We start from the raw sequence: 14,132 nt of genomic DNA, 5'->3' as shown, positions 1-14,132 counted from the left end.
TCCGATCTAATCTTACTTTCTTGACAATACAAGTCACAATTCGTAAATACAGATTGAGGATTTACCTAAAATCTTTGGGATCAAAAGTATTCCAGATTTGGGAACCAGCAGTTAGCGTAATGGCTATGTCGCTCGACTCCCACGTAGTCGACCGCGGTTCGTGTCCCGGATCCGGTGGCTTAAAACTCACGCCGGGCGCGTGTGCATGCGTGCCCAAGATCCCGAGAGGAGAATGGAGAAGAAGGGATTGCCGCGTGACCATCCCCCCTGGGGGTGATTTCTTGCTTTCTGTCTCTATGTCTCTCTCTGTCAGTCTGGCGAGCGCACATGCCCTATAGTGAAAAAAACCTCTCCAAAAAAAAAAAAAAAGTATTCCAGATTTCGGATTATTTTGATATGGGAACATATGCATATACGTCCTTAGACAGGACCCAAATATAAATATGAAATTAACTTATGTTTCATATGTACCTTACTGAAGGTAAATTTTATGTATAAAATTTTTATACTTTTTTATATTTTGACTGTGACCTAGTAAAGTGTGGAATTTATGTCTACAAGCTTCAGATTGTGGAGCATTTCAAATTTCAAATTTCGAGTCAGAGGTGCTCAACCTGTACATATTTGTTTATTTCATTTTAAGCATCTGTCTCCCCTACAAAACTATAAATAAGTGCCCATGTCTATGTCACCTTCTGTCAGCCTCTTACCTGTCTCTTGTATTCTTGGTTTCCCTTTATCCAAATCTTTAGTAGCCTCACCAAGATTTTCTGCTAGTATTCTAAATAAAAGATTAAGGTCTTCTTGATTTAGACTAACCTGTGAAATATTGTGTTAAAAGAAAGAACAATGTATATTACATTTTAAAAGAAACCATTTTAATTCAGAAAATAAATCCCCAGTAATAAAACAGAAAATACAGAATAACCTACTGATGACTAATAAGTTATATAATAACTACTCAAATTTTTCACTACTTTTTTTTTTTTTATTTATCTAATGCTAGAGGGTGTATGCACCTGCCAGAGAGAGACAGAGGAAAAAGCACTTCCCTCATGGAGAAGGGTCACACCACAATCCCTTCTCCATCTCTCCCTACTTTGGGGATGTGAGGCATGCATAGCTGGCCATGTAGAATGGGTGGCCTCAAGCTCCAGGACATGGAGCAGGCCCTTCACTACTTATTTAATGCTAGAATTTGTATTTTCAAAGATGAAAAAGTTTACAGAAAAACAATGCAATTTATGAGTCAATAACAGCTCCATTGGGGCCAGCAGGTGGTGTGGTGGTTAAGGCACTGGACTCCCACATGGCCGACCACAGTTTGAGTCCCAGGCCCGTAGTTTGCTTTCCCTCTTTCTCTCTCTGGTGAATTAAAAAAAATATTAATAATAAGTAAAGTTAAATAAATAATTATTTTTAAAAACAAATAATGGCCCCATTAACTTATGCTTACTAAAAATTAATTATGATAAAAAATGACAAATTCAGAAATGCATAAATTGCACTTTTTAAATAATAACAATTCTAATGAAATAAAAATTCTGCCTCCAATATAAAAAGCAGACATATCTCAATGCAATAATTATCACCAAGGGTATTTAGATATCCCTAAAAGTATGTGTACATAACATACAGTATGAGATGTAATATAATATGCTAACAAGTAATTTGTACACAGATCTCTCCCACTGTGTGTGTATGTGTGTATGTGTATGTGTGTATATATATATGTATATACATATATATATACACACATATCTCAAACTTAAAGGTTAAGTGATACTTAACATTAAATTCTACTGAAATAGTAATCCCGTTGGACGATGTTTCACTGGAATTTTTCTTATACCATTTAGTGAAAAATACATTTGGATTTATACTGAGAAAATCTTCAGAGTTTAAAATTTTAGTAACAAAGGTTTTTCCCACCCGTACACTTACGTTCATTGAATCAAGATGACCTTTAATTTCCACAACAGGCACCTTGTGGTACCAAGATGCAGCTAGGTTCCGATTTACAAAAAAACGCAAGTTAATTGGGTGCAACAGTTGGATATCAGGATGGGAGTTGCCTGTCTGGATCACTGTCCTAGAGATCAAGGGAAATGATACACACACAGATACAGGAGGGAAGTGAGACAGAGCATTTAAGAAATCAAAGTCAAAGTTACTGGTGCTCTATGCTTTTATTTGACACGGTGGTGCTTGAGTGTTTTCAAAACTCAATCTACAGCAAACCGAGCACCCACTAGCAGACACAAACTGACATGCAACATACAATAAACCACTAAGAAAACTTTTTTCTCTAAATCCTAGATAGGTGGAAAACTGAATACATTTTTAAAATAAATTCATGGTGCTAAAGAGACGAAAGAAATCATCAAATAAAGTTGTTTAAAGACCAACAAATACACTAGTATTGAGACTAAGACAGCAATGGTAAAGGGAGCAGTCAGCATTCTCTAAGGTGTTCCATAAAGATCTCCAGGGTTACTTTCTAGACTTCCCTTTATTTATTACTTCTTTCTTCTCAATAACTAAATCCCCTAAAATAGAGTAGAAAATTATTTTTAAATGAATTATGTATAAACTTGTCACCTGGTATGAGTACTAAGGATATAACTAATAATTACACAGTATTTCTACCAAAGAAGTGTTAAGTCTAATCAAACAATGAGGAATCACTCAGACAAAAATCAAACTGAGAGGTGTTCTATGAAACCAACTGTCATCATCAAAAAAGACAAATGAAGTTGAAGAACTGCTCCAATAAATATTTAATGGTACAGAAATCCTCGTCAGTGGCACAGGATGTAATTAAATGCCAGGTGAGATCCTGTAGCAGGAAAATTACTATTTTGGAAATTAGTGAGACAGCTGGGGAAATCTGTGTATTGACTGCATCTTAGATAAAAGTACTATATTAATATTCGATTTACAGAATTTGACCGTTACATTATGGCTAGCGTAAGAGAACAAATGTCCTTATTTTTAGGAGACACATGCTAATAAAGTATTTAAGGCCAGAGAGTCAAGATGTCTATTCTCAAAAGTTTAGCAAAAAATATCTTAAATCACAGTAATATGTGGAGAGAGCAGATGGCATGGTGGTTAAGGCACTGGACTCCCACATGGTCAATGGCAGTTTGATTCCTGAACCTGGCGGCTTGCTTTCTCACTTTCCCTCTCTGTCTCTTACTCTGTCCCTATTTGGTCAAATTAAAACAAATAAATTTTAAAAGTTAAAATAATTATTAAAAAAATAACAGTAATATACATATACATTGAGTAAAGCAAATGTGAACAATCAGTGGATCCAGACCGAAAGATGTAAAGTTATAGATATAGTAGTACTTTTACAATTTTTCTGTAGGTTTAAAATTTTTCAAAATAAAAAGTTGATTTAAAAATTAAACTGCTCTGTGTTACAAAGGTTGGTGAGTATGGACTTCAATGGTCATACGATTTCATGGAAACATTAACAGAATACTTCAACCCATGACTAGAGGAAGAACATACCTAGAAAGCTTGAGCTCTGTTAGCTGCACATCCATTCTGTCGATCACGGGAGGGTGTGAGTAGTCTTCTCCAGACACCAGCCGGAAGTGATTCTGCACTCTGATTAAGCCGAGATCCACCACTACTGCGTTGGTGGAAATGGAAGACTGCGGGACGACGATGACTGGGGCTTTCAAGTCGACATTGACAGAAACACGAAAACTCCGCCGGGCAAGGTCTTTGACACTTGTGGCAGCCTTTTCTGCAGCCTGGGCAGTTGCTGCACTCAGAGCCTCTTTGGCTGTCTGGAAATTGTTCATGAAGTTCTGAGGACACAACGTATAAAGGGAGAAATTCAGGCAGAAGGTAGGCACGTCAATAATATCACCATCTTCTCTTTATACATGTGCTACTTCTTGTCCAGTAGGAAAACTTCAATTGAGCCCTACTTTTCTACTGTTAGGAAGTAAGTGATCATCCATTCATAGTTAACGTGCTGGCTGATCAGGGATAATGTTATTATGGCTAAGAAACAGAGAAAAAGCAAAAAACAAAAATGCTTTCAATAGTTTTTATAGTTGGGCTGGCCATGTAACACTGTGATTAAAACATGGCAAGCCAGATCTCACATGGCTGATCACTGTTTGAATCCCAGTCCTGACAGTTTAGAAAATGTATCAGGCAAGTGTGTGTTCATGCCCAAAATCCTGATGGGATGAAGAAATAAGAGAAAAAGGAACGATGGCATGACCATGCTCCACTGAAGAGTGTTCTTTTTCTCTCTCTCTGGTAAGCACATGCACTCTCCAGCAATAAAAAATAACAATACTAAAAGTATTAATAAAAAAAGTTTTATACCCAAAAATGTGGCTTCAATATGTTGTAGCAAATAAGCTCTTAATTTTAGACAAAAATCATTAGGTAATTCAGATTCCAACTGTTTTGACCTCTGCATACATACGTAAATTCCATCTATAATCAAAACAATGACTAAAGTCCAAAGTTTAAAACATGTGCAACCATAATAATCACAGTTAAGTATTTCTAAATTGAAAAATCAGTATATAAATATTGATTTTACCATAAGTGACATAAGGAATTTCTGAAGATAGACAATCTGAATACAGCCAACATTCAGGGACACCACACCATCCACCTTGGCCATGTCGGTATACGAATCCCCTTCAGTAGCATCTGGATACAAATCCAAGTTAAATCGGAAAACTTCATTCCCCATTATTGACACAGCCTGAAAAACAGAGATCCGAATGCAGGACAATAATAACAAAAATCTCATTGAGAACAGAGTTAATAATTATAATCTTTACAGAAACAAACACTTGCTATAGAAATATATTTCATCGATGTTTTTAAGGTACATTTTTAAATAAGTCTCATATTCAGCAAAAAATATTAAGGATATATTTGATATCACTTACTTTCTTATGAATTGTTTTAGGATCAACATCTGTGACAATAATATTTTCCAGTCTGGCAAAAAGTGACTGTTTCCTTGACTGAAGAGAAAGGGAAGAATCAAGACCTTAAAAAAAAAAAAAATTGCATTATTATAATTTCTATAGATACACTATATATAAGATCTTTCTTTTCACTGTAATGCTTTATTTTGGGTGATATAATTCAGCAATGCTTGAGCTCTCAATTGACAAATAAGTTACAACATTAGATATTTTTGGTTTTACCAACACGGAAACCTTCAAATTCATTAAAAAATATGTACCTGAATTTTAAATCTTCTGGGGAAAAAAGTACGTCTAGTATAAACACATGCCTCAGGATTTTAGTAAACCCTTTATACCTTACATCCATCATTTACGTGGAAGCTATGAGGCTCACAAGCCAGAGCAAATCAAATTCAAACGAGTAGATACATTACTAGTTCAGAAAGACAACAACTGAGGAAAATCCCTAGCTTTTTGGCTTTTAAGTTTTCTAGGAATTTAATTAAAAATAATAAACATATTTTTTAGTTTTAACATATAACAACAAGCTGGTAAAGATAAGAACAGAGAAAAAAGCAAGATGATTTTAGCAGCCTTTGCCTAAAAGACATAATGGGGCCATGGGTTTTGTTTTTCACTGTAAGTTTGCTTTGCATAAAGATAAAGCATAAATTATAAAATGTATATATAATATATATCACATACATAGCATATATATTGATACATAAAATACCATATAACCATATATATAAATATATATTACATATAAACATAAAACGAAGGTAAAAAATGCACATAAGACAAGTAAAGTACAGTAGCGAGGAAGCGAACTCATGAACACTACCCTAAATTCCGGACTGACGCTTATTCCTACCCACTGTTACCATCCTTGCATTGGTATTAGCATCCCTTTTCCACCTTTTATTCAACTCTCAGAAAGGCCAATTTTTAACACTGTGAGCACTTTTACCTTGAATCTTGATTTCAGCAATAATGTTCTTCTCATCACAAACAATGACACAGAAGGCACTCAACTTGGCAAACAGCCTGAAGCCAATAATGTCGCTATCTTTAGAAGATACAATCACTGAAAATAAAACAAAGCATTCTGTCACAGTGGGATTCTAGCACTCTAAATTCTATTAAGGTTTCTTCTCCATATGAAGTGAACCACAGGCCTCCTAAAAATTATAACATTTCAAACTCAAAGATTTCAAAAAAAAAAAAATCCTATAGTGTTTACATTCTGAGTAGTGAGAAAAATCACTTTCATAATGTAAAGATAAAAAATAAAGCTAAAGTAAATAAGTAAAGACACTGGAACTTGGAAGTTGAAGACTGTGCCTAAGGTCACGCAGTCGAAATGGCAATGTCAGAATTTGAGTTAAGTTCTTTCTGCCTCAGAATCTGGGCTCTTGGCCAACTATTAGGTTGTCTGTAGGAAAAGTCATGACATATTTTTTTCTATGCAAAAATGCGTCATGACTTTTCCGACAACCTAACAGATGCTTTTCCTATACCCCTTCAGGCTCCAGATCTTGATTTCCTTACGTGTAAAATGGAAAGGAAGGCTACTAGCGCTCTAGGACCTCACCCAGGAGCCACTGAGAAGAGAGAAAGTTTGGAATAAGTAAAATACAGGTCTCTCTTCCTTACCTAAAGGCAACTCCCCACCACTACTAAAATAATAACAAAAATAAACTTTTTTTTAAGACAACAATATGTACATTTCCTTACATATCAGCCACTCACGATTTAATTTGAAGGGAAGTACACATAGGATAAAAATGACATTGAAATGACTAAATTAGATGATCTCTAAGCATCCTCATTTAACTCTAGAATTCTAACTCTCGCTAACAAGAAACCAAAAGAAAGTGTTTTACATACCTTTTTGAAGAGTTGAATTTTTTTGCTGTTTTTCAGCTGTAATTTGTACCTCTTTGGCAACACCCGTGTTTTGATCTTCTGAAGGAATAATGCTTGTCAGGTAATTAATGGAAGAGAGAAGAGCCTGTGTTTGTAGCAACAGGTTTAAAGATGAAAAGGCCACCTAGAAATGTTTTAAAAAGAAAATTAGTTTTCCTTAGCCAGTTGTAACCTGGAGTATCCAGGATGGACCCGAAACACTCTGAGTTGGGCTTGCACCACTGTTTTCCACCACTTGGAAGGAAAACATGGGAGAGTAATACGGGACCAGCAGTTGGCATAATTACTATGTCGTTGGACTCCCATGTAGACAACTGTGGTTCGAGTCCCAGACCCATTGGCTTAAACTCATGCCAGGCACATGTGCATGCGTACCCAAAATGCCGAGAGGAGAATGAAGGAGAAGGGACTGTGGCATGGCCATCCCCCAGCGGGCTGCCTGCTCACTTTCTGCCTCTCTGTCTCTGTCTTTCTGGTGAGTGCACGCACCCTATAGCAAGTACCTCTCCCCCCCAAAAAAGTATGATCTAAGCCTTATCCTTTTCATTTTCTAAAATTTATTTATTTATTAATTTATTTATGCATGCATGCATGCTAGAAGGCACATATACTTGCCAGAGAGAGAAGGAAGGTGAGAAAGAAACCCCCATCTGTATTAAACAACAGTATCAAGTTTATTTGTTTAGAACGCTGTCAATTCTTTGTAAACAAAGTTCTTATGATAATAGCATTTTCTTCTTTAGAAACAGGACCAGCAGATGGCATAATGGCTATGTCGCTGGACTCCCACGCAGTCAACCACAGTTTTGAGTCCGGGACTCGGTGGCTGAAACTCACGCCGGTCATGTGTGCGTGCATGCCCAAGATCCTGAGAGGAGAATGGAGAAGAACGGACTGTGGCGTGGCCATGCCTCCTAGGGGGTGATTTCTCACTTTCTGTCTCTCTGTCTTTCTGGTAAGCACACGCACCCTATATCAAAAACCTCTCCAGAAAAAAAAAAAGAAAAAGAAAACTGACACTAGGTTATGGTACACTGAACCAAACAGACACACAGCATGGTAAGTATCTAGCTTTACTGGTTTGTGATTATATCATCAAAGTACCCAGGCAACATTCTTCAAACAACACTAGGACTTCCAGAACACATGATTTTCAAGCAGATACATTCCTTTAATGGGAGTTCTTACCTTAAATGTTTGTTCTGTTTTTTCAAAAGTAGTTTGAAAGCTAGGGCCATTCTTATCAGCCTAAAAAAAAAAAAAAATGGAAAAAGGAATAAGATTTCTAAAGAAGAAATTATGACCAAAGTAAATAAATTACTTATGTTCTCTGGGTTTGTTTTTATTTTTTAATTTATTTATTTCACATTCATTCACTGTACATTATCACAGCATACAAAATGCAATTTCCCATCCATAATATACTGCATATTGGCTTAATCAAAGATCTTACCATACATGTTATTGTCAATAAATAATTTTCTATTCTTTGTTTCTTATACAAATTTTTTCTTTTCCCCTTGATTCCCTAATTCTCCTCTGCCATTTTCTACCCTCCTCCCACACCTTCTCTGTTATCTACAGTTGCTTTCCATGCTTCTTTTTTTTGCATTTTATTGATTCACAAAATATCTTAATTAATCTAAATACTTTCAATAACAAGTTCAACTGATATATACATATCTGTGAACACATGTCTGATTTTAGGCATAAAACTCAGCGAGTAAAATGAACATACTATAAAGTAGCACCTAGCAGGGGCTATCTAGCTTACCGTGGTCATTAGATAGGTATTTTTTTAACATATTTTTTAATTTTAGAAAAAATAGTTTAGGCGGGAGGGGAGTGAGACAGGCCCGCTTTGGCCACTTCTCTGGCCTGGTTTCCCTGAGCATTGTACTGGGCATTTGGTCTCGCACTGGGGAAGCGGGACAACTGAGTGGCCCATATGAACCCAATAGCAACAGGCAGATCAAGAGGCCGGATCCAGTCTTCAGGGCCAATGATCCAGAATTATGTGAATCAACCAAAGCCTACTTGAAGTGAAAAAGCAACTAGAAAAAAAAAGAAAGGCTCCAAGGCTTTGGCTGAATTTGAAGAAAAAAATGAATGGGAACTAGAAAAACACAGAGAGAAATTGTTATACGGAAGTGAAAAAATGAATGAGAACTAGAAAAACACAGAGAGAAACTGTTACATGGAAGTGAGAGCTCATCCATAAGAAGACAGAAAAAGGAAAAACAAAGGAGGAAATTAGGTTAGTATTCAACCTCTTCTTCATGGAGCTCTGATTCTTCCAGCAGCTCTTCAGATTCTAAAGATGAGGACAAGAAACAAGAAAAACAGAGAAAGAAAAAGAACCATTCACATAAACCTGAAAGCTCCATATCAGAAACTGAATCAGACAGTAAAGATAGTTTAAAAAAGAGAAAAGAAATCAAAGGATGCAACTGAAGAAGGTAAGGACATTAAGGGACTGAGCAAAAAAGAAGCTGTATCCTGAAGATAAACCTTTGTCCTGAGTCTTTGTCAGAATCGGATTACACTGAAGAGATAGGAGCAAAACAGAAGAAAAGCAGTGAAGAATGAGAAAAGGCAACAGAAAAAAAGAAGAGGAAAAAGAAGCGTAAGAACCATAGTAAGAAGAAGAAAAAGAAGACTGCCAGTCCAAGTCTTGATTCACAATGACATGAAGAAAACTCAGGATGCCCTTGTAAAGAAAGTGCGGTGTCTAAGGAAATTTCAGCTGTGGAAACCATGACATATTGAGTAAAACGCATGAATTTTCCGGTATTCAGAATTGTTCCTGGACTTTCCAGTAGCCCCCAGATGCTGCTGTGTGAAAGGGCCACGACAGTTGCCTGCTGCTTGAACATCTGGTTGTTTTTTTCTCTTTCTTCTTCCAGTGCTTGATAACAGGGAGATAATACACTGCAGTCCTACTAGAGGTTAAGATATCTGGGGAGAAATTCAATATTTTGGACTAGAAATATCTAATGAAAAGTCACCAGAAACTGACTCTGAATGCCTCTCTGAGATGTGATGGGTTATGACCTGATGGCTCTAGTTACAATTTTTGAAGTAGGGATTATACTGATATTTTAAAATCCTTACTCTGTAGGTAAGTGTATTTTAATTTTTTCTCTCTTGTATACTTTTATTTACCTGAAAAGGAGCTGGGGGGCGGGGGGGTGCTATCTCTTTAGCTAGCAGAACAGCATGCCTTTGATCTTCACACATCCAACTTTTGTTGGCACAGTAGCCATGCTTCTGGGAGGGCGGAGCTGGGTGCCAGCAGTCCTGCCCTCTCCTGAGCTTAGTGACATCCTTCCCCTGTCATATGCTGCTCTGAGTGACCCAGAGAAACAGCCCTTTGCAGCCTGAGAGGGCCTAAAGAGCTTCAGCTTTACCTCCACTTCAAGAACAATGAATATTTTTTAGCATTAAATGTGTTACGTTATTTGAATTTAATTTTGACTACACTTTGGCTCTGCAGAGAAATCATTTCAAATAGACACACTGGTACTTTTTGAACTTGATAGCTAAAGATTCTAAAATGCAAGTTTTCTACTATTAAGTTTTAACCATTCAGGAAAGCTTTATGTAAGCAGTGATAGTTAACTTTATTTTTTGTATAAATTTTGTTAAGGCTGCAACGTTTAGCTTTTGTTAAGTTTTACGCTTGCTGTCCTAAGTTCATTACTGTATTTAATGGCATACTTGCTAAGATATTTAGTATGTAAAATGCAGGATTTTGATTTTCTTTTTTTTAAAAAAAAAAAAAAGCTTCATATTGAAGCTGAGATTTATAATAAACAAGCTGAGTGACAGGCCCGGTGCACCGTCTTGTTACAGAAAGCTATTACCAGAATCTTAGTAAATACAAAGTTTTAAAAGTTTCATTGTATTTCTATATTAATAACAAATTATGGCAAGTTAAATTTATTGAGGATTATATTATTGCTTTTCCTGTGTCATATTTTACTAAGATGCTGAATTGTTTACTAGGAATGTTAAAAAAAAAAAACTGATAATTTTCATTTTACATTTTTATATGATCACATAACATGAAATATAATACGATGTCCAATTTTGCCTGTTACAAGAGGGTGTGCTAATTACAGGTGTAGATGCACAGAACATTTTGGCATGATAAGAAGCTGAATAAATAGCTACTTCACTTTTTTTTTAAAAAAAAGAATATTTTTAGCTTTAATAAATCAAAATTTTAAAATGTTAAGAGAAATTTGCTTAAGACTTAAAGCCAGGGGACCAGCAGTTAGTGTAATGGCTATGTCGCTGGACTCCCATGTAATTGACCGCGGTTCGAGTCCCAGACCTGGTGGCTTAAACACACGCCGGGCGCATGTGTGTGCATGCCCAAGATACCGAGAGGAAAATGGAGGAGAAGGGATTGCAGCACGGCCATCCCCCCTGGGGGGTGATTTCTCGCTTTCTGTCTCTATGTCTCTCTCTGTCTTTCTGGCGAGCACACGTGCCCTATAGCAAAAACCTCTCCAAAAAAAAAAAGACTTCAAGCCAGGAAAAAGGTTAGGATTCTGTTCAAATAGTAAGTAGATGAAACTATTAACAGCTCAAAAGAAGACAAAAATCCTTAAATCTGGAAAACAAAGCATAGAAGAAAATCAGTAATGTTTCAGTCAAAAGTCATAAAATTCTATTTCGCCAGTTCAGTCTCATGTAATTAATTTCTGTTGTGGTCCAATCTGTCTGTATGTTCTCTGGTTAATCTGCATATATGCTTAGCTATAGATCTAACAACCATTGGAGACATTCATTCCTGGGAAACTGCAGCGAGGGTCAGAATGAGAAGCACTGAAGGAGTAAAAAGTGGTCTCCAACCATCGTTTACTGCTTACATCCCTCTTTCAAGTCTTTGACAAGTCTAATTTTTTATATACCCAAGAAGAGAAACCTCATTTCCTTACCTATCCAAATCTTTTGATTGATTTAATGAGACTTTCATGCTAGGTTAAAAAAAATAGCAAATCCCCCAATCACAATTACCCACTGGTCCTAGTTCTGTCTCTTGGGAACAAACATGGTAAATTCAAACTCAAAAACTTACCTCCTGTGAGAAGCTTTCTGGCCTGGTAAATGTCCCTGCCTCTGTTCCCAAAAAGCTTTGTGTTTTCCCTCAGTAAAGAACCAGTCAAGTTGTAAGGAGGGGAAGTGAGAGACTTGTGGAGCACAGACATTCCCTCCTGCACACTGCTATGTTCTAATGCCTCCAAGAGAACCCCCCCTCCAGAGAGTCTTGGACTTTGGCCCTCCAAACTAGAAGCTGAATAAGCCTCTACTTTTATAAATCACTTTGCTTCAGGTATTTCTAGTTGTTAGCAATACAGCAGACCAGAACACTGCCCAATACTGGCAGTTCTCTTCTCAACACAATCAATTTGGCTTCAACCTTTTTGATGTAGGATACTCAGCCAAATGTCAGACATACAAGTACAGTGAGTGTGGCCATATGACTATGCCTCATCCATGGTTTCCAACTCTGAGGACAAGAAACTAAGCAGTTTTGCAATAGTCCTGTACTTAAGTGAAAGGGAAAAAAGCTGCATAGACAGGGAAAAAAAAAGAAAAAAAAAAAAAACCAGTAGATACCTCTATCATTAAAAACTGAAAACTGTGACACACGTTCAAAGCCTTTGGTAATATACTCTCACCCTTCTCCTCCAGGCATGTTATGTTAAGTATATAATACATATATAATCGTTCTATGGTCTCACCTTAATATACTCCACTTTTAAGAGATCTAATCCAGGTTTGTCAAAGGAGCTAATCAAGTGAAGGGGCTTCTTTTTAGATCCTGGATTAAAGGGGGGGAAAAAAGAGTAGTTTAAAGAAATTGCTCTTTTTTATATTTTGGATTTTCTAGATGTCTTTTTCTTTTTTAAAAAATTTGCTAATCAAGCTTTAAAAGAGTACCTATGCATATTTTCATGGTTATTAACTAGCAAGGACATCACTGGTGAAATAATAAACCAATTTAGGCCTTATCTTTAGCATTCAACCTATATATAAACATGGATTACTTATTTTTTAACTTGATTTCACATACATGCTCAAAAATAATCAAAATTTCTCCAAGTATTTTAAAGGCCAAATGTATATTTGTAGGGCAACAGGAAGACTACAGGTGTACCGATCAGGAAATACAAATTCTAGTTTATCTCTACTTTTACCAGAAGCTATTTAACTTCAGTCTTTTCAGCTATTATCTTGTTAAGATGAAAAATTCTATGAACAAGTAATTCATTTTATTTACATTAAAGAAATTAGCGTAATTTTCCTTTGTTTACACTGAGAGAGATGACTTACACAGAGATGAAAGGTTCTTTCTAAGGGATGACTATTCGCTTCACTTTAACTTAAACCACAAGTACTTCCAGGTGTCCTCTGTACCCTCTGCCTCTACAAGATGTGAGGGAGACTGATCTATGCACCATTTTATCTACCTTTTATTACTTGCAGTTCTATAACTCCTGCTTCTGAGACATCTCAAAATTTTCCTTGACCACCAAGATCATAACCTTCCCTGTAGGAAAAAGTACCTAAGAAATTTATTATTTTTGGTTTAATTTTTCCTTTAAGACAGTAACATAAATTAAATCTCTTTTTAAGTATTTTATTTAGCTTTATTTATTTATTTAATTTCACCAGAGAGGGACAGAGCGAGAGAGAAGAAAGTGAGGAACCAAGTCACGAGGTCCAGGACTTGAACCACAGTCAGTCATGTGGGAGTACAACACTCCTAACCACCACAGCACCTGCCGGTCCCATAATCTTAACACAGTGCCTATAGAAAATTAGTAACATAAAGCATTATTTTTCTTCTAAATTAAGGTTTAATTTAGCTTCAACTATTAAAAATATTACAAAACATAGGCTTTTATTTTTGACTAAACTATTGGACAAGTACTAGAGAATTATGTCTACATTTTTTAAATTGTGATTTCTGGATTACATACAATAGTTGCACATCTTTGTGGGACACAATATGAGTTAAAGAACTTATACAATATGTAATAATCAAATAAAGGATATAGACATATTCATCTTATTTGACACTGAACATTACATTACATTGTGCACATTGGAGAGGAGTTCTATTAGCTTTCCTTCTTTTTGGAAGTATATATTGAATTGTTAATGACGTTTTTCTACTCTGCTATGTTGCGCTGTTCCATAACCTATTCTACTTTCTACGTG

The 14,132-nt window shown here is 36.1% G+C and overlaps 1 protein-coding gene and 1 pseudogene across 1 annotated transcript in view; one reads left to right on the top strand and one right to left on the bottom strand.

The window, feature by feature from the left end:
• VPS13C (vacuolar protein sorting 13 homolog C) overlaps positions 1-14,132 on the bottom strand; it is a 203,215-nt gene that overhangs the window by 102,503 nt on the left and 86,580 nt on the right. The window contains exons 29-37 of the mRNA XM_014593070.2: positions 12,650-12,729; positions 8,082-8,141; positions 6,855-7,017; positions 5,935-6,051; positions 4,941-5,044; positions 4,583-4,750; positions 3,523-3,827; positions 1,945-2,092; positions 711-819 (exon numbers count right to left, since the gene is read on the bottom strand). Coding sequence (XP_014448556.1) covers positions 711-819; positions 1,945-2,092; positions 3,523-3,827; positions 4,583-4,750; positions 4,941-5,044; positions 5,935-6,051; positions 6,855-7,017; positions 8,082-8,141; positions 12,650-12,729 — 1,254 coding nt within the window. The remainder of the gene's footprint in view (positions 1-710; positions 820-1,944; positions 2,093-3,522; positions 3,828-4,582; positions 4,751-4,940; positions 5,045-5,934; positions 6,052-6,854; positions 7,018-8,081; positions 8,142-12,649; positions 12,730-14,132) is intronic.
• Positions 8,818-9,581, top strand: LOC102479217 (protein FAM133B pseudogene; annotated as a pseudogene).

Source organism: Tupaia chinensis, unplaced genomic scaffold (genome assembly GCF_000334495.1).
Source record: "Tupaia chinensis unplaced genomic scaffold, TupChi_1.0 Scaffold000063_1, whole genome shotgun sequence".
NCBI classification, from domain to species: Eukaryota; Metazoa; Chordata; class Mammalia; order Scandentia; family Tupaiidae; genus Tupaia; species Tupaia belangeri.
The sequence above is the reverse complement of the archived record's forward strand: the minus strand, read 5'-3'. Positions and strand labels throughout refer to the sequence as shown.